At 34.7% G+C, this 26,082-nt stretch overlaps 1 protein-coding gene and 1 long non-coding RNA gene across 2 annotated transcripts; both read left to right on the plus strand.

The window, feature by feature from the left end:
* Window positions 1-12,388: 12,388 nt before the first annotated feature.
* Window positions 12,389-14,760, plus strand: LOC115972792. Its single transcript, XR_004087538.1, has 2 exons — window positions 12,389-14,133; window positions 14,370-14,760. It is a non-coding gene; the product is annotated as an uncharacterized LOC115972792 (long non-coding RNA).
* A 6,615-nt stretch (window positions 14,761-21,375) lies between these two features.
* Window positions 21,376-25,692, plus strand: LOC115972749 (clustered mitochondria protein-like). Its single transcript, XM_031093009.1, has 5 exons — window positions 21,376-21,508; window positions 24,358-24,414; window positions 24,492-24,527; window positions 24,832-24,951; window positions 25,485-25,692. Exons 1-5 carry the CDS (start codon window positions 21,498-21,500, stop codon window positions 25,690-25,692), a joined length of 432 nt encoding a protein of 143 aa, XP_030948869.1. The 5' UTR covers window positions 21,376-21,497.
* Window positions 25,693-26,082: the final 390 nt, after the last annotated feature.

Consider the following 26,082-nt stretch of genomic DNA (forward strand, 5'->3'; position numbering starts at 1 on the left):
GAGTGTTTTAGGTGTTTTTGGAAAGTATTTTGTTTGAAAAATCTGAAAATTTCAAAAATCCAGTTTTGCCCTGTTTTGGCAGCTCAGTCGCGGGTATGTCAAGTCGCGAGCCTCAGTCGCATCTTCGCTGGTCATTTTTGGCGACTTGTTCGCGAGTTGAAGGTCCAGTCGCGAGGTTCACTCAGAGATTTTCGTGGCTCAGCTCGCGACTCACTCGTGGGTAGACCTTCCAGTCGCGAAAAACACTTAGAAAAATTTTTCAAGTTTTTGTTCTTGAGTGCTTTGGCGGCTTGAGCTAGCGACTATGTAGCGACTTAATAAAGTCGCAAAAATCGCGTGTTTGGCAGAAACAGGAGCAGTTTTTAAACCTCTTTTCAGTTTTCCCTCGAACTTTTGTGACTGTTCATCTTCTCTCTAAACTTTCTCCCTCCCAAACACTCCGTGCTCCCATCTCCAATCTCCATTGTTGCATTCTTTCAGCTCAAAATCTTCAAGTCTCAGGTATGGGTTTTCATTTTTGAACTCTTTTCTACTTGATTTTGTGTTTTTCCCTTTGATCTTTCGCATATGTTCATGATTTAGAAATGGGTTTGTGTTTTGGCCATTGTTCTTTGTTCATGCTTAGCTTGCGGATGTTGTTGTTAAAGTTTGTGTTGATCTTGGTTGTTTCCTTTCTGGTCTTCATCCTGTACTTAGCTTAGTGTGTCTTTTCTTTTATCTGAACTTGAGCTGTTGAATTGTTTCAAATTGTTCCGTTTGAGGTTGTGAGTTTTTACAGTGATGAATGTGCATGCTCTATTGTATAAATCCATTGGGTGCATCTATTAGTTTCACAATGCTGGTTATGAGCCTTATCATTTTCCATTATCTGTCTCATTGTCATATATCTGCCTTTAGGATAGTTTCTATATCTGATGATTTTATATGTGTTTCCTATCTTAGGCTTGTTTATCCATGTGATTTTTCTAAGTAGCTTATGATTTAAGTGTTCAAAGTTCATTTGTTTGGCTGAAATCTCTTTGTTAAATTACATGGTACTGACTTGTTCTGCACATATATTGCTCTATACTGTTGTGGCCTCTTCTGATTGTTCACAGATGGCTCCCTCACCTCCTAAGAAGAAAACTCCTGCAAAGAAGGCTGACAAAAGATTGAAAATGGATCCTAAACTGTTTAGGTCAGTTCATCACTTTGAGAGATACAAGGATAACTTCTTGAAAGCAGGAATTATTCAAGAAAGATTTGTAGATTTGGAGGACTTGAGACAAACCTTTATCCCCAGCTGTTTTGAAGGAAGAGGATGGGAAAAGCTTCTGAGTGATTTCCCTGTAGTGTGTGAACCCCTGATTAGGGAATTTTACTCAAATGCTGTGATAAAGGAGAATGAGTTAAGTTGCTGGGTTAGAGGTAAGGAATTCATTTTGGATGCACATGTCATAGATGATGCATTAGGCCTTGAAGGATTAGAAGATGAGGAATTTATCAACTACAAGGATAGGAGTGTTTCTATTGAAACAGTTCAACAAAGGATAGGTGGGCAGAGAGAAGGGAAATGTTTGAATACCACTGCCTTTCCAGTGGACATGAGGTGTCTAACAATCATCATGATGTTTAACCTCTATCCCATTAAGAAGTTGACTACAATCAATTGTGCTAGAGCAATCTTTCTGATGGATCTCAAAGAAAAGAATTTCATAGACATAAGTTCCCACATATATGACACCATTGTGGATGAGACAAGAACAACCTCTAGGCCAAAATTGATCTTTCCCAGTTTGCTGATGAGGATTTTTAGAAGGAAGGGTGTTCCAATCCCTCAAGACATCAGTCCCATGTCCACACCTTCTGCAATTAACAAACTTACTTACAAAAGGATAAGTGTTAGGCTTCCAGGAGAAGAAGATGAAGGTGATGAAGGAGAAGGTGTCCCAATGGATACTGAAGTAGAGGCAGCAAGGCATGCATCAACCTCAACACCCAGGAGGAGTGGCAAAAGACCCAGAGCATCAACTTCTTCAGATACACCTCCAGATGCTTTCCAAATCATTCTGGAAAGACTTGATGGGATCAGAGAAATCCAGACTGAGCACTCTGAGAGGATGAGAGCCATGCAGGACCAGATTGATGTTTTGTCTGCAAAACTTGATAGCTTCACTACTCAGCCTGCACAGTGACCCTTTGGCCATTCCTGTCAAAAAGGGGGAGATGTTTCTGTTGATAATGACATTGATGATTGAGAAGCAGAAAAGCAGCTCTTAAGGGGGAGTAATGTGTTGAGGGGGAGTTGTCAAATTCAAAGACTTTGTTTATATATGTTTATGTTTTGAGTACTCTTAGTGTTTTTATGGGTTTGATACACTGTGTTTTGGTGTATAGTTGTTTTTAACTCTTAACCTATACTCTTGGTTTAATCTTTAATATATTTTGATGATGTTATTCAGGATGTTTTGTCTTTGTACCCATGTGCTTTTGTAAGCTTTTAGGGTTTATGTTTTATGCATAGTTTGTAGGCTTTATGGTATGTACCTTGCTTAGTGCAGCCTTTATGCTATGTTGAAATCAGTACTTTAATCTAAATGTTCTGCATTTTGGTTTATATACTGTCACTCTTGTGCCCTTGTAGGATTGTTCCTAGATGCATATACCTTATGTGTTATGCATTGGTTGAGTGTTGAACATACAAGTGTCTTGCCTTGTGCTTGTTAACTTGTATGTCCTTGTGTTCATTCCAAGTGTGAATGAGCACTGTGATCACTACCTTGTGGTGTTCACTTGGTTGATCAAGCCATGGTTTGTTTCTTAACTCCATCTTTGCTTGATCACATATTGCCTGTTTCATATGCATTTTATATTTTCTGCTTACAATGATCATGGTGTATTGTTGTGTTTCAGGAGTATTATGTTCATATGATTCAAGTGCTTCACAGCTTCTAGAGTTAGGTGTGAGTGAGTTTTGTTCAACTGTTCCCAACTCACATGTTAAGTCTAGAGTCTGTTTTAGGATTTTGTCACGGAATAGACAAAGGGGGAGATTGTAAGGTTGAATTTATTCAACCATCTAATTGGCTTTATTCCGTGCCAAATTTGCTTGTAATTCAGCATTTAGTAACCCTGTATTTAGGTGGGTTTGATGTAAGGGTAGTGAGTGAGATAGAGTGAAGATTGCTCAAGAGTGTGCAAGAAAACAGAGACTCGCGGCTGGGACTCTCGGGTGACTCGCGGCTGCAAGCCGCCAGAGCAGCACACGTGCCAAGCATGCTGGAGCACTACAGGACAAAACAAGACAACTGGCCATACGGTTAACTCGCGACTGGATCTCGCGACTTGGTCAGCCGCGAGGTCAAGCCGCGAGCCACCCCTGTTTTGTAAAACCTGACGTTTCACATTCCTCTCCCACTCCAGTATAAATACCCCTTTTACCCACGATTGAAAAAAGCTTCCAGAGAGAATTTTGAGAGAGAAACCCTAAAGAAAAACAAGATTGATTCACCCACAATCTATACCTTAGAGTCTCTCCAAATTTCTCAACTCTCTTCCTCTCCATTTGTCAAATCCTTGAGAGGCATTATACCAAACCTGGTTCTCACCATCATCATCACTGTGAGACAGTTTGTTGGATTTCTGGGAAGCAGTTAGGAAGGAACCAATCTTCATTGGTTGATGCTATGGTCTTAGTAGCGGAATCCGGGAAGCTAGAAAAGAAAAAGGTTCGGCGCAACCTCGTTGGAGCAAGAAGCTTGGAGGGCTTAGGTGCACTGGGTAGATTAGGCTTGGAGGGTCTATTCCTGTCCTTGTATCCCAACTGTATTTTCTAGTGGATTGTTTACCGCTTGGAGGGCGGCGGAGAGGTTTTACGCCGAGGGCTTCGGTTTCCTCTTCGATAACACATCGCGTGTTGTCTTTGTGTTTGCATCTTCCTTCCTCTCTATCTTTGCCTTTTCATTATCTGCTGTGGATTTTAATTTGTTATGGCTTAGATAGTATTTAATCAATTTCATATTATAGCATATGTTAAGTTTCCGCACACTAGTTGTTTGACATATTGCTTGAATTGGTTAAGTTGTATTTTGGGGGTCTAAACGTTCAAAGGTGTTTTTACACGTTTTTGAACTTTCAAGATCCATCAGAAAAATTGCTCTAGCACAGTTGATTGTAGTCAACTTCTTTATGGGATAGAGGTTAAACATCATGATTATTGTTAGACACCTCATGTCCACTGGAAAGGCAGTGGTATTCAAACATTTCCCTTCTCTCTACCCACCTATCATTTGTTGAACTGTTTCAATAGAAACACTCCTATCCTTGTAATTGATAAATTCATGATCTTCTAATCCTTCAAGCCCTAGCACATCATCAATGACATGTGCATCCAAAATGAATTCTTTACCTCTAACCCAGCAACTTAACTCATTTTCCCTTATCACAGCATTTGAATAAAACTCCCTAATCAGGGGTTCACACACTACAGGGAGATCACTCAGAAGCTTTTCCCATCCTCTTCCTTCAAAACAGCTGGGGATAAAAGATTGTCTTAAGTCCTCCAAATCTACAAATCTTTCTTGAATAATTCCTACTTTCAAGAAGATATCCTTGTATCTCTCAAAGTGTTGAACTGACCTAAACAGTTTAGAATCCATTTTCAATCTTTTGTCAGCCTTCTTTGCAGGAGTTTTCTTCTTCGGAGATGAGGGAGCCATCTGTGAACAATCAGAAGAGGCCACAACAGCATAGAACAATATATGTGTAGAATTAGTCAGTACCATGTAATTAACAAAGAGATTTCAGCCACACAAATGAACTTGAACACTTAAACAATAAGCTACTTGGATCAACCACATGGATAAACAAGCCTAAAATAGGAAACACAAGAACAACAGGGAGAATGCAGGGGAGAATGAGACATATGTCATTGAGACATATAATGAAAAAATGATATGACTCATAATCAGCATTTTGAAACTAACAGATGCTCCCAACAGATTAACACAATAGAACATGCACATTCAGAACAGTAAAACTCACATCCTCAAACGGAACATTTTGAAACAACTCAATAGCTCAAGATCAGATAAAATAAGAAACACACTTAGCTAAGCACAAGATGAAGACCAAAAAGGAAACAACCAAGATCAAAACAAACTTTAGCAACAACATCCGCAAGCTCAGCATGAACATAGAGCAAAAGCCGAAACACAAACCCACCTCTAAAACATAAACATATGCGAAAAAACAAGGGGAAAAACACAAAATCAAGTAGAAATGAGTTCAAAACTGAAAACCCATACCTGTGACTTGAAGAATTTGAGCAGAAAATATGCAACAATGGAAATTGGAAATGGGAGCACGAAGTGTTTGGGAAGGAGATAGTTTAGAGAGAAGATGAACAGTCACAAATGTTCGAGGGAAAACTGAAAAAGATTTAAAAACTGCTCCTATTTCTGCCAAACACGCGTTTTTCGCGACTTGATTGAGTCGCCACAAAGTCGCCAGTTCAAGCCGCCAAAACACTCAAGGACAAAAATTTGAAAAAATTTTCCAAGTGTTTTTCGCGACTGGAAGGTCTACCCGCGAGTGAGTCGCGAGCTGAGCCGCGAAAATCTCTGAGTAACCCTCGCAACTGGACCTTCCACTAGTGAACAAGTCGCCAAAAACGACCCGAGAAGACGCGACTGAGGCACGCGACTTGACATACCCGCGACTAAGCCACCACAACAGGGCAAAACAGGATTTTTGAAATTTTCAGATTTTTCAAACAAAATACTTTCCAAAAACACCTAAAACACTCAAAAATCTTTTTATGCTAGAATTAACAAAGATTGAGCATGTGAAAACACATTTCATCAAGTACAATCACACAAATGAATATGACATTTATTGAACATAAACTTGTATGTTGTGTGTGGATATCAACAATGAGATAGTCCTTAGCCTAATGTGAAGCTTCAATGATCAATTCAACCAAGACATACATAATTAGTACTAGATCATGTGACCCTTCTCAATTATAGAAATATGTATATATGACCTCCCACACAAGTTGATAACATAACTTGGAGCTTAACATTTGACTCCACTTTCAAACATATCATTTGATCATTTTGATCTTTTGAGACAATCATCTCTCATTGTGAGAGTGATATATGACATTACACTTTAATGAACAAGCCTTTAGCCTTTTGAATAGACATTTTCTTTAATATAAAGTCGCTTACCCTTTTTCCTAGTCGAATACTAGAATGTGCGACAGGCTTTTGCAGCTCAATATCTCTTTTCATTTGGAGATTTACATTTGGTGAGCTCTTTTTAGCATAAACAAAAAAAAATAGTGGGAAGATATATAGACACAAGTCTATGCATGTCTCAAGATCAACATAACCATTCACTAATCATTTATGACAAGTTTGAAGATCTATTTACAACAATCACATAGATTTCAAGATTTTTCCCACAGTGATATGAGTGCATGAAAACTTGTTTATCTTTGTTTTCTTGACCTTTCCAACAACAATCTGTTTGGCTCTGTTCCATCATGCTTCAATTCCTCAAATATCAATTTTTTCCAATTAAATGAAAATTTCTTGAGTGGTTCGATTCCAAGAGCTTTCCAAAACAACTCGAATCTACTTATACTGAATCTTCGAGATAACCATCTAATTGGTAGCATTCCCAATTGGATTGGCAGCCTCTCATCATTGAGAAATATCCTCTTAAAAGAAAATCATTTAGGAGGTTAGATTATGATTCAGTTATGCCTTTTGCAAAAACATTTTGGATCTTTCCCACAATAAATTTCTTATAGTCAAATAAGAGATTTGGAATTTGATAAAAAAAAAATGTTACTGGTTTTATTATTATTATTTTTTTTCTTGAAGGGTTTAATGTTTCTAATTTAAAAAATGAAAAAAAGATGCTATGTTCAGTAAACACATAAACACATGCCAACATGTTACATGCTCAAGAATTCACAATATGTTCAAAACCAGAAGATAGGCACATCCAATCCTATCGCCCATTTTAGGAAATTACAGAGACAAGCACTTCTTTTATTAGACATGGGTAAGCCCCGCAAAAACCAATTGAATAAGATTTATCTTTGTAAAAGCTTCACTACATATTTATCCATATGGCCAATTTGAGCTGTTTCTTGCACTATTTATCTTGAACTTGATCTGAACTTCATAGACTCGTTACATACTCAATTTGCCAGTTACAAAGTCATGGAATTCACCAACACTAACACATTGATCCTAACAAAATTTAATGTTATTTTGTTATTTGATTTTTTCTACTCTAAAGGTTCTTTAATATCATCATGCACCTATGCCATTTGAGCTTGCGCTCATTGGCTTTTTCCTGATGTCTTTGCAACTTCAAAATATACCCATCTAATGGCTTTTAGAATCAATGGTATAGGCTAATCATTACTATGAAACATTTTCAAATAGCGTGTTAGATATGAAATAAGAAAGCACAATTGACATGCCAAGAGCATTGTAATTCAACGAGTTGCCACTTTTTAGTATTTCTAATATAGACATCCAATCCAAGGTTAAAATCTCTCATATCCTTAACTATCAAAAGAACAAAAAATGGAAAACATTGACTCCAAAGTCTTTGGCCCCTTCTTCGGTTTAGGTTTTTCTTAAACAATGCAAAGCTCATAAACCAATGGTATGAGTTAGTCATCACTAAATATTTTCCAAGAAAGTACTAGATACAAAGTTGGGAAAACACCATCGATCCTAAAGTTGTTTGCCTCTCCTGAGTTTAGGCAAAACTAAAGGCGAAAGAATACATATAATAGGGTTAAGTCAATTAAACTATTTATTGACCAAGAGAAAATGGATCATACTCTTCCACTTTTTTATTGTATATTAGCAAAATAAAAAGAAGAGACCATGATAGTGGGTGGAAAGACATCATTGATGCAAAGTCTTAGTCTAGGTCTCCTCAAATGATGCAAACTTTGGAAAAAAAAAAAAAAAAAGCACGAAATACGATCTGGGAAAGGACCATTATACCAGTAGACACTATTTTATAAACAAATAAAAGTGGAAGGTAAAGTGGAAAATGTGAATGAATTAGATGGGAAAATGGTGAATGGGCCCCCCCAAGCTAGAACCAGTCCCTTCGGTATCTATCTATCTTCTTTTAGCCTGGCTTTAGTTAGTGCATGTGGATTTCATTAGATTTGGGGCACATGTGTTTAAACACATATTTTCAGTTTTTATACAACATTATATATAATTATACACACTTTTTCACTCACGCAAATTTCCAAAAAATACAAATAACATTACTAGAATAGCATTACCAAACGGGCCCTTAATCTTTAACGAAAAGTTAAGTATCTGTTTATAAAATATTTTTAAAAGTTTTTTATAAAAAAATAAAATTAACTTTCTAGTCAATTTTTAAAATTTTTCATGTGAGTAGTATTAAAAGTTTCCTTAAAAAGAAATTTTATGTTCACAATATTTTCACAATACTTTTACAATAAATCCTAAGTGACAGGTTATTACAGAATGTTATTAGTGGGTAAAAAAACAATTTCATTGGTGGATTCAAATTAGAATCACTAACAACTTAATATATATGATTTGTTGTGAAAGTGCTATACACATAATCAGGACTGGCCCTAGACATTTTGAAGCTTTAGGCGAGAACTAAAAATGGAACATTTTTTATACTTATATATTAATTAAATTAATGTTTATTTAATATTTTTATATTATAATATATTTCATTTGTCCATTGATCCTTTTTGAGACTCAATTAAATTTTTTTCTTTTTTTCTTTTTTTAAGTTTTTCATATCTAGATGCATATTTTCTAGTAGACATTTCTAATCAAACAATATATTTATAAAGACTAAAATAAAAAATAATTTTCAAGTGTAGAGTAAATGAGAAATAGAACCTAATTTATATAAAAAGTATTGTTGTAGTTTCATCAAATAATAACAAATTTTTAGCAATCTCAACCTGCATAAATAAAGACTCATTCAATATACTACCACTAACTAAAATATCTATTAATATATATAAAAACACAAGCGCCCAAACAAACGCAGGCTTAAAAAAAAAAAAAAAAAAAAAAACCAAACAAACAAACAACAAACAACAAACTTGAAGGCCCAAACAAACTTGAAACGTTGTTAGGAGCTTTACAAGTTACTGATGATGGCATGAGGAATTGGAGTGCTTGGATAACATCAGGCCAGTCACTCACTACAACAAAAGTGGACTATGGTGATGAAACCTGTCGTCACAATATGTCCTTATTTCGTCACCGAATACATATGGTGATGAAACAACATTCGTCACCTAAGCTCCGTCACAGAATGTATTGGTGACAAAAATGTTTCGTCACCAATAAAAAAATGATAGGTGATGAAATTTCTTCATCACCAATAAAAAATAATAGGTGACAAAAGTTGTTCGTCACCTAATATTTTCGTCACTAAACCTTATTTTCAATGACGGAATATTTCGTCACTAAATGCATTTTTTTTCCAATTTCAATAGATTAGGTGACAAAGTTTTGCGTCACCGATTGTTTTTTTTTTTTTTTTTAATCTCATCTCATCTCATCTCATACAATATATAAAAGCAGAAGCTTTTAACCAGGTGTTGACACGTTAGGGAAAATGGCCCCTTCAAGAACTGACATGTGGAGGGGTAATTCTTTTAAAAAATTCGTACGGTGCGTCTGAAAGACTCACTTTCAAACAAGGATGTCAATACCGTACCGGAGGCCGTACCGGTTTGGCCACCGGTACGATATATTTCGGATACCGGTCAATACCGGTGTACCGTTTCGGGTTTACCGCTATTTTTTATATTTATAAATATAAATATATATATATATATATATATATATATATGTATGTATGTGTTTGTGTATATATATATTATAATAAATATAAAAGTTTAACATAAAACATTTCCTCAATTTAGAACTAGTTATTCATGGTTTTAGACTTTAGTATCAATTAAAAGGGAAAAAAAATAAAAAAATAAAATAGAAAGCTTAAAAGTTACCATTGCATACTAAGAAAACAAATAATACTAATAAGTTAATACAAATAAGTTACCATTTTGTCCTAACAAAAATTCAAAAATTACAAAACTTAAAAAAAAAAAAAAAAAAAAAAACTTTTTTCTGTACCGGCCGGTACACCCGGTACCGGCCGGTATTGCCCGAAATTGGCCGGTACGGCCGGTACGAGGCCGGTACGGCCGGTATTTTTTCCGGTACGAAACAGGGGGGTCGAGTGTACCGGATTGCTGGCCGGTACGGTATATTCCGGCCGGTACGGCCGGTACGGTACGGTATTGACATCCATGCTTTCAAACACCAACCCGCTCATTAGAGTCCTCTTGTTATAAAAGGAAATTAACTGCTGAAGACAAAAAAGAAAGATTGCTACACGGATAAAAAAACGGAGAAAGAGAGACTGAGAGACCGAGAGAAAAGAGGGACAGAGAAATAGAGAAGCAGAGAACGGAGGAGAGAGAGATCGAGAGATCAAAAACTAAACTCTCTAAAAACTGAAACCCAAAACACACAATCATCCATTCTTTCCATTTGTTAACACAAACGGCCAAAAGAAAAGATTTTCCCTACCGATGAAAAAGAAAAAACAGAAGCCCATTGAAAGATTGCTTCACGGAGAAAGGAGAGAGCGATCGAGAGAAAAGAGAGACAGAGAAATAGAGAGGCAGAGATAGAGAGAAGGGTGCCAACAAATCTTCTGCCATCATTGTAAGGGCGCCTACCTTGCGATACAGAGATGAGTAGGAGACAGATATTGAGAGAACTACCACCGGTAAGTTTTTTATTTTTTTTTATTTTTAATTTTTATTTTCTTAGATCTGGGTATGGATTTAAAATATGAATTGGTTTTGAGAAATTTGGTTGGATTGATTTTTATTTAGGTACTTGGGTAACATTAGGTTTTGATTTGATTTTTTGAAATTTGGGGGTTATATATGATTTAGGTTTGGAAAGGGCAAAAACAGAGAAATAAGAGAGAAGGAGAGAGTTCTCCGTTCCCATTTATTTTTTTCAATTTCTTGGGTTTTGTTTTGTCGGTTATTTTTTTTTGGTTAGAATTTTGTTCATGTTTGACAGTTTTTTTTTTCTTCGTTTGCCACTGAAATTAATTTCTGAATTGTTTTTTTTTTCTTTTCTTTTGTTTCTCCCTCCAGTTGCAGAATACCGTTTCCCTGTGCCGGATAAAGACATTGGGACTTCTGCAATAAAAGAATTAAAAGGTACAGTTAGATTTTAATTTCTTTGGTTCTTGCTAGAATTAAGATCCTTAATGAATGCAAAGATTGAAGTGTTCTCTTGACATTTGAACTCGCATGACTCAATTTGGATTGTGACTTATCATGTTTAAATAAGAAAAAATAGATTTTGAATTGCAACGTAATTAATATTTGCATTCATTGTTACTATTTGTCTTTTACTATATGTTTGTTTGATGTCTTTGAGTTACATTAGGTTTTGATTTGATTTTTTGATTCGTTTTAGTTTCTCAATATACTAAAAACTTTTGTGAGTATTTGGATTCAATTAATTTTGTGTTTGATTTTGGTTTAGTTTTAGGGTATTTATAATTGGTTTTGGATAATCAAGGTTTAGAAATCTTGAAAGCATTGGTGTCTGATGTTTGCTTCATCTTTATTGCGGTAATTGTGCACTTCTAGAGGACTTTTTTTTTTTTTTTCAATAATCAACTTATAGAGGACTTTATAACAGTTATTTTTTCACATAAATTTGAGAAGGGTTAGATGAATTTCTCAAAATTGGCTGTTTAAACGAAAGATGGCAATGTATTGCGGCACAATTTTAAGTCAAAAGAAGAGTTAAACAAACCTGTTTTAATATATGGGTTCATGCTCTGCACCCATCTCCTCTTTGCAACATATATGGAAGGTTTGCATCATCTCACTGTTTCTTCTCCTATTCGAATTAGCATCTTCAATATATCTATGTTTTAACTTAAAATCTGATGCTTATACTTCAATTGTTTTTCTTCTTGAAATACTCTCTATGCAGTTTATTAAGTACTCTTTATGCAGTTTAGAGTTTATCAATACAAAAACCCACAGAAAAAGTAATGAGAGAGGGAGAGAGAGAGATGGTAGTAAGGCACAAAGGGAATGGCATAGATATAAATCTTAGACCACCACCACAGTTGGTCTCCAACCATTGAAATTGAGCGTTAAGTATGATTTATGCTTGGGTATTTGGTTGGATTAGGTATTTGGGTTAGATTTGGTTTTGATTCAGGTATTTGGGTTCTCCATGCTTGGCATCGACTTCATCAGGTCACTAAATCTCTCTCTGTTAACTGAATTGTTGTGCTCTCTCTTTCTCTTTCTCATTCTCCTTTAAAAAAAAAAAAAACAGATTATTAGCTTCTTTGAGAATCTCAGGGACTCTGCATGGGATGCTTTTTTAGTGCACGAGGTTTTGTTGAATTCTCTTTTTTGTTTCCATAGAAAGTAGCATCTTAGAGATTTTTGCTGCAAATTTCAAAATTAAATGAATTTGAATTTTGGGTTTCTATGTGGTCTTTTAAAGTTTGGAATGATTCTAGGAATATAGGACTGAACTAGAAGATCAGCGTTAAGTCAAACGGTCGACCTGTCAAGGTAATAAGAGAACCTGCATTTGGGTTTTTTAATTTATAAATTTTTTATGGTGTAGTTAAATTCTTAAAAAATACTGTTTGGGATTTTTATTTTATAAATTTATTATTGTGTAGTTAGATTCTTTATAAAAAAAATCAGTAAGAATTTATTTTTGACACAAAGAAACACAATTTCTGTTAATTTGTTAATCCATATCCAGATCTATGTAAATACAAATGGATCCCACAGATCTAGAATTGAAGCCAAACACACAATCTGCTCGTGACATAAAATTTGAGGAACAAATGCTTAAGTGTCATGAAGAAAGTAAAGGCTTAAGTTGATTTTTTTGGTGCAGGTGGAGTTGTCCAAATCTCTAGGTAATTGGCAGTGATCTTGAGTCCCTAACATTAGTCAGGTAAAATGTGTAGGGACATAACTAGAAGTCTAGGGTAGTGTGTTTAATACATGTGCAGAGGCATATGTGTTCATGACTTTTGCTGGATGTTAAAAGAAGCTACATGATTTCCTATGTAGATACAAGTAGCTTTCCATCTTGGGCTTAACATTTGGAAAGTCCAAAATTAACTTTGTTATGCATGATGGATATATTCCGGTCCATGTCCTGAAATTAGTGCTTATAATGACACACACATTTACTAATACAAATAGATCAACCACCAACATTTCCCCTATACTTCTCTCTAATTGCAGATGGCAATTAATAAGAGTAAATTTATAATTGGTGGTTCAGCGAAATCCCACAAATCAAATGAATGAGTTATCATACTTCAGATCTTCTTAAAGTGGCTTTCTTGGATAGAATACCTTTATGGACCTAATATACATAGTCAGTAATCTCCAGACCAAGAACAATCAATTCCCAGAGTTGCAGAACTCTATAATCACTATGAATGGCAATAGAGTAAAAACTAATACTACACAATCATATATAACTATACGCACCATAACTGCCACACACAAAAAAAAAAAAAAAAAAAAAAAAAAAAAAAAAAAAACCTAAGTGTCAAGCTTCTATTATGTATGCTTCTATTATGTATGGCTACAGTAGTTGAGGTTAAGTAGTGTATTAACAGTTGGTCATAATTTTGCAAGAAGTGTAACCCAACAGTTGCCTCCTTTAAGTAAAGAAATTTCACCTCTGGCCAAATTTCTGGAGCTCTTTGACATAAGAAAAAAACAAATTCCTTTTGTTTTTTGCCTTTTATCTATTTTTTACTGCCTCTTCTCTTCCCTTCTCAAAATTTTCATCTGCCAAGCTCTTATATAACTAGAACAGAAAATTATCAATCTTTGAACTTTTTTTTTTAATTATTTAATATCACCTTGGTTGGATAATGGTCCTCAAAGACTTGAAGAAATTTCCAATAATCACATTTTCGGCACTTATCTCACTTTAGTCAATTGTGCATCAAGTGTTTCTCAAGATGGAAGGTTGGCATGCCTATCCATTGAAGGTTATCAAGGTTAGTATTTTATCCTCTTAAGTTTTGTCAAGCAGCCTAAAAAATTAGGATTATTAGCATATAACATTCTTTGAATATTTTTGAAAAAATTACTACCAAATTTTGTCACTACCATTACTTTTCTTGACTAATATGAAATTTTTTATGAATTTATTTGTCCTCCAACATGAATCATGATTGCAATAAAGTTGATTTATGAATGAAAATTCAGTCTCCTTTTTAAAATTTTCTTTCAGGCTTTACTATGGCGTTTGATTACTACAAAGGCAATGCTTCAATAATTGATGATGTATTTGCAACACTTGGATTAAAAATTCATGGTGACAAAAATGTCCCTTATGTGGGACATTTTTAGGGTATTAGTTCTTGGCAGGAATTCAATGAATTCTAGAGAAATACATAATGAGAGTTCCAAGTAGAAGACTAGGTCTTGGTGCCAAAGAATATATTTCTCAGTGTGTTTGGCCAAAGAAAATGTATATTAGAAGCTTCAAGGATGATGAGAACTCACTATAAATGAATTATTACACTTTTGTTAATAAGTTGAACAATGGTGAGACATCACCCTTTCATTCTCTTTATAAAGATGTTTGTGGTTAAGCAAAAATATCTTCCTTCTAAACTCTATTCCATAGTGATACAATGATTGGAAAATTATGCGCTGGGCATAATTTGGTGGTTTGCATGCAAGACTTTACTACTCTTAGGAGCACCATTGGGTATATTTGTTAAAACATCAATACCATGTAGCTCCTTGACAATTAGTATCTTTGTTGTAGCTAGCTGATAATATTCAATAATTACTTTGAGGAATGTACTTCATAATGATTTGGAAATTTAAGGGTGATTTGTTTGCCTCATGTTGATGAAATATTTAGTTTTGGTATCTATTTCTCAAACCATTTATTGCCATATAGGAGTTATGTTTCTTCTAGAAAAAAAAAAGGATTTAGTTTAATACTCACAAACCAATCCAATTACATGCTCGCTCTCTTTCAAAGGATGTGAAATTAATAATTGTGCATATAACTTAACAAAAATAATTAAATAATCGTGAATTCACCTATGCAACACATACATATCATTAAGTAAATATAAGATAAGTGAACCTAATTAAGTAAATGTTTTACCACGTCATAAAAATTAGATAAACTCATAATATTCAAACTTAGTTATCATAAACTTAGTTACTTATTCTAATTATGAATTATTGTTTGTTGAAGTTACTTATATAAGCGTCTACCAAAAAAAAAAAAAAAAAAACTTTTTATTTTTCTTGAATAATAAATTCTTGGAGTAAAAAGACACTTTCTTTTTACTTGAGTGTAGTGGTAAAGGAATATTATATTTTTTTTCTAAGAGATCTATTTAAAATTTTGTTGAAACGGGCACAAATTTCAAGATTAGATTTTGAAATCTCTATAAAAAAAAACTCCTTGAATTTAGTTTTTTATTTTTCTTGCAAGTAATTATTTGCCTTTTTTGTATTATCTTAATATAAAATGTTTAAATTTTCAGTAACCATATGTCTTTTGTAATAAATAAAAGTATCCCGCACATTGTGCGGGTTATATGCTAGTTTCAATAGATCATGTGACGAATTATTTCGTCATCAATTTTTGCTTATAGTCAGATATGGAGACGAAAATTATCATCACCAGTTTTATTTTTTTATTAATATTCTTTATATTTACTTGCCATTACATTAACCTGTTCATTTCTAACCAAATCCATAAAAAAAACATTCATTCATTTCTAACCAAATCCATAAAAAAAACATCCATACAATCTAAAAATGCAATAAAGATGTTCACAAAGTAATTACAACCATTTATATACAAATAATGTCTTAGCTTCCAAACTTTACTAAAAATTATTTGAGTTCAAGTAGTCCCACAAAAGCTATCTTTTTGCCACCAATCTCATATTTGCACAAGTATAAAGGAAAATACATCAATAACAAACATGATTGCAAACCTATATCCCTAATAAGATGTACTACAACAAAAAAAGATTATTATTAGTAAGACAATGCAAAAAATGTCCACAATACCCAATAACAAACTAGACAAAATAATCATAATGCAACATCATATGAAGCCAAACCATCAAAGAAAGAAGACTCACAACATTCTCATCAAATAAAAACCCAACCCACATTACAAACCATGGAGAAATCATAAAGAATACAGAAAAATCCCAATTTAAAAAAAAAAAACAAATAAAGTGAAATCCAAAACAAAAACCTAGCCACTATCATAAACACAAACCCAACCACCACAACGAATAAAAAATCTAGCCAACACTATTTATTAAAAAAAAAACTAGCCACCACCCTTAAACAAAAACTACAGCCACCACCATAAACAAAAAACTCACCACCACCATTAAACAAAAAACACAGTCACTACCATTAACACAAAAACCCAGCCCCTACCATAAACAAAGAACTCAGCCATCACAATAAATAAAAAACACAGTCACCACCATTAACACAAAAACCCAGCCCCTACCATAAACAAAGAACTCAGCCATCACAATAAACAAAAAACTCACCTCCACTATTAAGCAAAAAACACAGCCAGCACCATTAAGACAAAAACCCAACCACTACCATAAACAAAAAACCCACCATCACCATTAAACAAAAAATACAGCCACCACCATTAACACAAAAACTCAGCCACAACCATAAACAAAAAATTCAACCATCACAATAAACAAAAAACTCACCACCAACATTAAACAAAAAAACTCAGCCACCACCATAAACAAAAAACACAGCCACCACCATTAACACAAAAACCCACCACCACCATTAAACAAAAAATCTAATTACCACTACAAACAAAAAACCCACCACCACCATTAAACAAAAAACACAATTGTAGCACAATTGTGCTACGGTACCCTCATACATATAAGAGGTTACTATAGCACAATTGTAAAAAATTTTATAATTGAGAGACCGGGTAATGCTTGTTTTTGTGTTTTTATGTTAAAATATAGCAACATATACCATATACAAGTCTCAATACTAATGCTCTTAGGCAAGAAAATAAATCACTAACCAAGGTGTGTTCCAAGCAATCAAGTTCAACAAGCTGTCTACCACACAACTTCCAATTTAACAAATAAAGAAACATAATTGAGCCACCCCTTCACAACCCCACCACCACCCTCAAGACACACACACCCACATATAACAAATAGAAATATACATAAGGAGTCATTAATAAAGGATTAGCTCAGCAATACCCAAAAAAAAAAAAATGTGGGGAAATATGACAGATGTAAATGCAAGATGCATGATTTCTTGGTGCTATCACATTCACGTGGCTGGTGTGTTGTAGAAAAGGGAAAATAGTCAAGTGGGGAATGCGTGTTGGGTTGGTTTTCTTTTTCTTTGTTTTCTTTTTTTTTACTCCGTTGGTAATATGGTACACGTACAACTTCTACAAACTTCTACAAAAGGTCTTGACCAAAAAGCCTAAAAAAATTATTGTAATTTTTAAAGACCAAAAGGACTTTATCAAAGGAAAAGACCATAAGGACTTATAATAGGAAAAGACCATAAGGACTTATAATTTATATATATATATATATATATATATAAAATAAAAATAAAAAACTAAAATGGCTTTTATTTTAAAAAATATACACAGAATCATAGCAAAACCCGAAACTTATACAAATAAATTCAATAAACACAGTTCAAAAACTGTACAGAACCTTCTCAATCACTGCAGAAAATAGTATTCAAATTCACTTTTCTGGGTGACCCAACTCAAATGCATTTGTCTTCCATCACTCTCACACATTAACAATCAATACAATTCAATAAAAAAGTCACCCACTAATAAACAAGAAAAATAACATGGGGTTATCTTTAGATATGAAAAAAGAAAAGGGTTATCACCGAAAGTTCTCATATACGGAAAGGGTAAATCCAACCTAGTTACTAGAAATCCAAGCCAATTACTAGAAAGCCAAGCCAGTCAAGTCTCAAGTGCCACATCCATAAAGCAAAGCTAGAAAACCAAACCAGTAACGTCCCAAGTGGGACCTCCATAAATCCAAGCTAGTTTTTATTATTTTTATTTTTATTAAATTGAGAAAAACCAACCTACTAGAAAGAGATTCTTATGGCCAATTTCACATGCAAATAAACAAAAATCAAAACCCCACAAGACACCAATGGCTCCTCATGCCTATCTAGTGAAGCTCCTAATTGCTCTTTGAGAGGGACAAGCCCGGTCTCCCTGCTGGATTCAGAGTGATGTGCATGATGAGGGGCAGCATGTGGAGGCACCTTGCTTCACATGATGCCCCAAGGCCATGGCAGAGGAGGACCATGGTGGGCAGAAACGAATTTTGATGTTGGGCAGCAGCAGATGGTGCTGACCCTATGGGATGGTGCATGGCAATGGTGGCTTGGCTGATGATTGCTTTGTGTGTGGGTTTGGTGGCTTGGATGCAAGGTAGTACTGGGCTACTGTGATGATGATAGGCTGTGCAAGGCATTGGGCTTGTTGGTGCTGGCAGAATGCATGGACTTGTGTGAGTGGGCTGATGGCAATTATTTGATGTGCTGTAGATAGACATGTTGTGTGGGCTGTGATGCTGATGAGAAGGGCTTGGGCAAGGGGCCAAGCCTTCTAAAATGTGATGGAACAATTGTGTGTGGGCTGCGGGAGCATGGGTAGAAGCCTCATAATGATGTGCTGAGGCATGGGCTGGCATGTGCAGAGTGTGCAGCAGCAGTTATCGACAGTTACCAAGCAGTTCCTGACTTTGTGGATGTTCAAACTTGCAGTGTAGGGGCTGGAAACGTGGAAAGCAGGCCAAGACAGCATCAGTTGAAGGTGTCCTAAGTTAGACCACATGTGGCAGCAAGTCCTGGACAAGGGCCAGTTACTTGGCAGTAACTACCGTGATAATTAATTTTGTATATTTATCCTAGGATGTTGGGGCTATCAATAGCAAAGTGTGTAATTTTTCTTTGAGAATTTCGTGTGTATTCTCCAAGCTTCCTTTTGTACTTGATATTGAGTAATAAAGGTTGGGGTTGATGCCCTGTAAATACTGTGTTACTGAGTGTGTGTGAATTTCCTTGATAATTCTGTTTTGAGTGTTCTTGCAGTGTGTGTGTGTGTGTGGAGTGTTGGCTGAGACTAAGTTAGGGGTTAGTGCCATCATAGGCAAAAAATTTAAAAGAAAATTTTGATCCTGTGACAAACGTACAGGTAGGAGGCAGGCCCAACTTTTTATCTTAACAAATAAAATGAAGAGAAAGGCTGAAAGCCAACTAGCCAAGCGCCCAAATAAATTGTACCCGATACGCTTATATGCAGAAAACTCAAAACCTAGAGCAGAGGTGGAGGTGCAGAGCACTGAGCAGTTGAGAGAGGCAGAGAGCAGAGAATCAGAGAAGGAATGAAAGAGGCAGAGAAAGCTTGTGCCAGCAACAATGGAGCTGTTGAGAGAATCAGAGAAAGAATGAGATGAGAGAGGCAAAGAGCAGAGAGAAAGAAGCAGAGGGAAGTAGGGAATGATAAAACTAAAATTTTAGGGATTTGAGTTGTTTTATTTGTTTTGATTTGTGATTGTTTTGTGGTTAATCTCTTAGACCGGATTTGTAATTTATCTTGTTGATTTTTGGTTTGTCTAGAGGATAATAATGTTATTTTTGGGTAATGATTTTGTTTAAAACCAATGTTTAACCGGATCTATCAAAAGTTTTCCTTTTGTGGTTAAAAGGATGTGTTGGATATTTGTAATACATCTGAAACTTTTTTTTCTTTTTCTTTTTTTGCCACTACTACCCCTTTTTTTCTAAAATTTTGGGGCCCTTTCCACTTGGGAGCCTTAGGCAATTGCCTAATTGGCCTAGCGGAAGGACCGGCCCTGGACATGATACTTCTCTTCCTAAAATAGTTCATTAACAAATGCTCTAAAAAAAAGTACTACAAATTTTATTACATAAAATAATCACGAAAAGTTATTAAAGCACATCCAATAACATATTTTAGTTACAAAATTTTTTGCAAAAAACAACCACCATTTTTCTACACAAAAATTGAATTTGGTGAATTCTTTGAGTTTTTATTTTTATTTTTTATTTTTTTCTTTTGATAAATTTGATAGTTACAAACTTACAGTAGGTAACTGCCTAACTGGAGATTTCAACTCTTAATATCTCTGTTGGAATCACATTGAGATACAAAAAGTCGGATTACTCACACCAATTCACGGACCAGGAAGTCATTCTTGGGAATGTAGGAGAGGTAATTTTCAAACCAAATTGACCACATTTCTTTTAGGTTGAATGATGAGATGTACTATTTATCTCTAAGGAAAATAACAGCCCTACGGTTTTATGATTCCCATAAAGATCTCTTTCAAAGAATCAAAAAATTATCCACAATATCCCACTGGACATTTTAACGTGGAGACCATGCTTTGTTTAACCATCCCTTGTGGGGGTCAAGTCCAATAATCAAGTCTCATGAGTGAATTCCAAATGAAATGACAATAAGTTAACAAAGAAAACAGATGTCATAAATGGAATTTTCTCATTGCACAAGTACTAATTATATACAACACATTACACGTTAAACAAACCTTGAGGACTACATCTCCTGAGAGATTTGGGACTTGGATGGTTCCTCCCAAAATTTCCTGCAATTCAATAAACTCAAAAAATTAAATAACTAGATCAAAAATAAATAATAGAAATTTATTCTCATTTTAAACCCAAGTATTTGAAGGAAATTTCATTTCCAGAATTTGGAAAACTTATACCACACTTGCCAAACTAGCTGGTCTTCTTGAAACGAGCTATCGTCCAAAACTTTGAAGCAGTACTTCTTTTCTAATATGTTTTTCTTGGTATACACTGCCTATTTTGATAAGTACTTGTGGAATAAGATTAGTTCTTGGTATGTATTGTCTAGTCAACAGAATGCCACATTAATCATAAAAAAACTTACAATCCCAAACATAATTTTGGATCATGAATTTGGTGGCAATTGTGATATTCATCTTGAGTATAATAATGCCTGTTGAAATTGGTTTAAAATTGAATCAACATTGTTTTTAAGTTATTATTTGTAACACTCCAATTATTACCCCCCCCCAAAAAAAAAGGTCAGATTTTTAGACCCACACGTGACACCCCCACCTACCCACTCATTCTCAACCACACTTGACTGGCTGCCACTCTTCTTTCACACTCAAAGACAAACACAAACACACAAATCCCTCTACCTCTCTTTCCCGAATCTCTCCTCCCCCTTGGTCTCTTGGTTAGCTTCTAAAATTTCGGTCATCAAACTCTTCTCCATGGATTGACTTCTCCCAATATGAATGTAAGGTAAAATCTCCATGATCCACCTTCTAATATCTTTGGGTTTTTATCCTATATTGTCAAGATTGCTTCTTGTTGTGTGGGTTTTGTTTTAGGGGTTGTTTTGCTGTGTTTGTTGGGACATTTAAGACCTGATTGGAAGTTTTTAATTTAATGGGGTGATATGGATTTATTGTTTGGCAAGCATGTGAGTTGGGTTTATTGAGAAACTATTTTGGTTTTTGATTTATATGGGAAATTGGGGTTAATTTTTGAAAGAGGGTTTCCTTGTATTTTGAAATGTCTTTGGCATATGTGGTTGTGATTGTGGCGTTAACAATATATTTGTGTAAGAAATGTGAGCATGTGTTTTTTGCTTACCAATTGTTTGATGAATTGCCTATATGAGTTATAGGATTGAATTTCTTGACTTGTGTTGTGATGATTGTTATATTAGGTTATGAGTTGAAATCCTAGTTCTTTATGTGTTTTAACAAATTTAGTTCAAGGTTAATCAAGTCTCAAAGCTTTTGAAATAGTACTAAAATAATAGTAATTTTCTTTTGGGACTGTAAATCTGTCCCTGATAGATTTGAGCAAGCTGCATTACTTGATTTTTAATAAATTATAGAAAACTCATTTTGAGCTGAATTTCTGGTGGTACATACTAGACATATAAAGACTTCTCCCTATTTAATTTCAAGCTTTCTGAATAACACTAAGTGGACCAAACGAATTTTATAAAAAGGGCTGACCTGTTGGAAGTTGTCTGAAAGTGTGATTAGGATGCTGAGACTTTAAGGAATTTACTCCAAACTTTTGTTGTGTGGTTTAGCTTGTAAGTTCATATGTACTTTCTTTGAAAAGTGTTTTACTTTGGCTAATTTTACCATGATTTGGTAATGACATATATTGTATCAAGTTAGTAAATGTATATTGTTTGCGGAAGGGAAATTAAAGGCTTTGGTTGTGTTGTAGTCCTATGAGTTTCTTGTATGCTTGTTTGGTTCCCATTTGGATAGGGGTACTTGTCTTGGGATAGTTAAGCTAGGCTTTAGGGCCTTAGGTTTGATTTTTGAGGGAATCATTTCTGATTTATGGAGACAAATTTGATAGCGTAATTTTGTAGTAGGCCTTGTTATTAATAGGCTTGATACTTGTGTTTCTAGGTTCCAAGGTACTTGGTGATGGAACTAGTAACTTGATTGGTTGAATGTGGTGCTCAGTTGAGGTAAATTTGGATTGGACTGCTGAGGTAAGTAGCTTTTTAATGGGATTTTTGGAAAATAATCATGTTACATAAACTTTGTTTTCGGGTCAAACACATTGTGGAAAATTATTTGTGGAACAATGTTTTCTTAAAAAGTACTGTGTCGTGACCCTGTTATATATGATTATATATGAAAAGCGCATCATGTTTAATATTGCATATGGAGAAATGCATGATTTGCTAGTATGGAAGAGATAAAGAATCTTTGATATAACTCTTGGGAATGGATTTTATGGATTTTTTGCATTATTTGCAAATTCTAAAGATGTTTTATCTTAACTTGTGATATTTGGAAAATTGATAGAAAATGTTATTGACAATAAATGATTTTGGAAAATTTGAGAACATTGTGAATATATTGGGTATTTCAAAGGTTTTACTGAAACTACTTAGAAATTGAATGTTTTGATTTCATGTAAACTGTGAGCTTTTCATGTTTTTACCCTTGGGCCTTGACATGTAATTACCTGGTGATTACCCAGCCAGATGTCGTAGTTTTTGTGACATTGTTATCTTGGCACCCCATCCTTGTGGCGAATTGATGTCTTTGTGGCATAATTGGTGTTTTCGTGGCATAACTTGATATCTTTGTGGCATACCTAACGTCTTTATGGCGGCTTGTCATGTGGCCTTGGGTTGGATTTTCAGGTTTTGAAATGGTGTTTTGATAGCTTATAGCAAATAGTATGTAGTTTCATGTTGAAATATTTTAAGAAAGCTTAGTGCTACATTCTTTTAATAATTCTTGTCATTTTATTAAGAAAAAATGGATTTGCATGATCTAAATGGAAATTCCCAAATTATAACACGTTTTGTAAAATGCTCATTATCATGAAACTTGCATTTCCCCCACCTTCATTAATTATGCTACTTACTAGGCTTTAGCTCATCTTACTCTCCAATGGTTTTTTAGATAAATTTGCTATTCCTTGGTCATGGAGCTTGTTCTATTGGTGGTGATTGGATCATTATGCTAATTGAGAGATTTATGCTATGATTGGTTGGTGACTCAACTTACTAAATTTATCGAGGCCATAGCTAATTCTATCGGAGGTTGGGCTCTTGAGGCTTTTTAGCCTTGGGCATGGTAGGCCTAGATTCTGTCGTTGAGGTTGCCTATCCTAGGAAGGATTTTGATTTTATGTTGATCCATTTGGAGTTTTGGAATTTCATGTATATTTGGAGACATGATTCGTAAATTGTATTGTTTGTAAATGTCTCATAAAGCTCTGACTTATATTATGGAGAGTCCACAATGTTTATTTATCTTTAACAAAAAAAGAAAAATCCCCTACAGTTTATTTTAATAGTTCTTTTCTCATACTTTGGACCCAATTGGGTTTGGGGTGTGACATTATTTACTATTGAAAAAGCATATACTGTTATTTTGGAGTGATTTGAATCTTTAAAAGAGTTTTTCCAGGGCATCTGTTAAGATAAAACGTACACTAGGTAGAACCAGTCTAGATAGATTTCATGAAAACTCACACATGACTACCTATTGCAGAAGATTAAAACTTCTGCTGAGTGATTTTCTTCATAACTTTTTATTTCGTATTCTTGTATGGAAAGATATGGTATTTAGTCATGTGACTCTTTGTTCCAGGGAATGCGTAGTGAAGCCTACACATTATTTTCTGAGGCATTTTCAATACTTCTGCAGGTATGTTATTCCATTATTTTGCCCTCTTTGAATTCCATTGGTATGGTTTATAAATTTTTTTTTTACTTGTGTTGCAGGTTACTGTTCCAATGCATCAGAAGTTGCCAATTGCTGTCAGTAGACATCTCAACCAAAATGGTTCTGCATATTTGTTGCTAATATTTGTTTGGTTGATCTTAGTGATATAAAAATTTATGCATCTTGTACTTCGATGTTGATCATACCTGTCAGGCACTAATGTTCCCCTGCAAGACATGACTAATTATAAAATTATGCATCTTTAAGGTAGCTACTGTTTGGTTATAAGATTGATTTTCGATTTAGTGATCTGTACTTACAAGAGTAAAGCTGATCAATATGAAAATTTGTTTATGATTTGCTTGAGCCTGACCGGTGTTCCCTTTCTTAACTTTTCAGGTATCTTGCCATGGTTTTGTATCATGCAGGAGACATGACTGATGCGATAATGCAACAGCACAAGGAACTAATAATAAATCAACGGTGCCTGGATTTGGACCACCCTGACACTGCTCACAGGCATGATCTTCTATTCTTTTCTTTTGTTTTAATGCACTGAGGTGTTTGAATAGTATCTGTCAATTTGTAATGTTTGATGATATAAACTCATTGAACGTAGTTATTTACTTATCCAAAAGAAAAAAAAAAAAGAAAAAGAAAAAAACAAGTACGGACGTGGTTATTTCAATTACCACAAGTTTCTATTTCAAATATTAGATAATGAGCTCTCTCTCAAATGACTCTTTCTGTTCTAAGTGCAAGTTAGAGGGTGAGGTCATGAGTTCAAGACCCACTTTATGTGTACATAATTTACCAATAAAAAATAAGAATTCTCATATAATGAAATCAAAAGTGGATGCGGTTTTCAGAATGAGTTAGAAAATCATGTGTAACATGAAATAGATTTGTCTCTGTATATTACTTATTAAAAAAAAAAAAAAAAGACTTGTTTCTAATTCTGTGTATAACAGGAGAAAATTTTGTTATCTTTTTGGTGTCCAAGCAATCCTCTCTTACAGTCACATAGAGATCTAATTCTTGGTTCACTGCAGTTATGGCAATATGGCTCTTTTCTACCATGGACTTAACCAAGCAGAACTTGCATTACGGCACATGTCTCAGGCATTGCTCTTGCTAAGCTTGTCATCAGGCCCAGATCACCCTGATGTTGCTGCAACTTTTATAAATGTTGCAATGATGTACCACATTGGAAATATGCACACAGCTCTTCTATCTGCAAGAAGCTTTGAAACAAAGTGAACGCAGCTCTTCTATCTGCAAGAAGCTTTGAAACAAAGTGAAAGGCTTCTAGGCGAGGAACATAGCCAAACTGCTGTATGCTATCATGCTCTTGCCATTGCATTCAATTGTATGGGTGCCTTCAAGCTTTCTCACCTGGTGTGTGCCTTAGTAAAATTTAATTTGTATCATTGGGATACAATTAATTATAATTCACTAATTATTGCCTTTGGCATGCCAGCATGAGAAGAAAACCTATGATATACTTGTCAAACAACTTGGTGCGGAGGTTTCAAGGACGCATGACCCTCAAAACTGGATGAAAACATTTAAGATGCGTGAGTTACAGGTAATATATGATCTCCTTGAGTAGATGTGTTGTGATAGATTTTCTTGGACAGTTGTTTTGTG

Source organism: Quercus lobata, unplaced genomic scaffold (assembly GCF_001633185.2).
Source record: "Quercus lobata isolate SW786 unplaced genomic scaffold, ValleyOak3.0 Primary Assembly Scq3eQI_73, whole genome shotgun sequence".
NCBI classification, from domain to species: Eukaryota; Viridiplantae; Streptophyta; class Magnoliopsida; order Fagales; family Fagaceae; genus Quercus; species Quercus lobata.

Bases quoted from the DNA above. Each gene is read 5' to 3' on its own strand.
- LOC115972749 (XM_031093009.1), top strand. The intron at 24,528-24,831 runs GTCAGTAGACAT...TTAACTTTTCAG, and splicing joins ATCAGAAGTTGCCAATTGCT to GTATCTTGCCATGGTTTTGT. The intron at 24,952-25,484 runs GCATGATCTTCT...GGTTCACTGCAG, and splicing joins CACCCTGACACTGCTCACAG to TTATGGCAATATGGCTCTTT.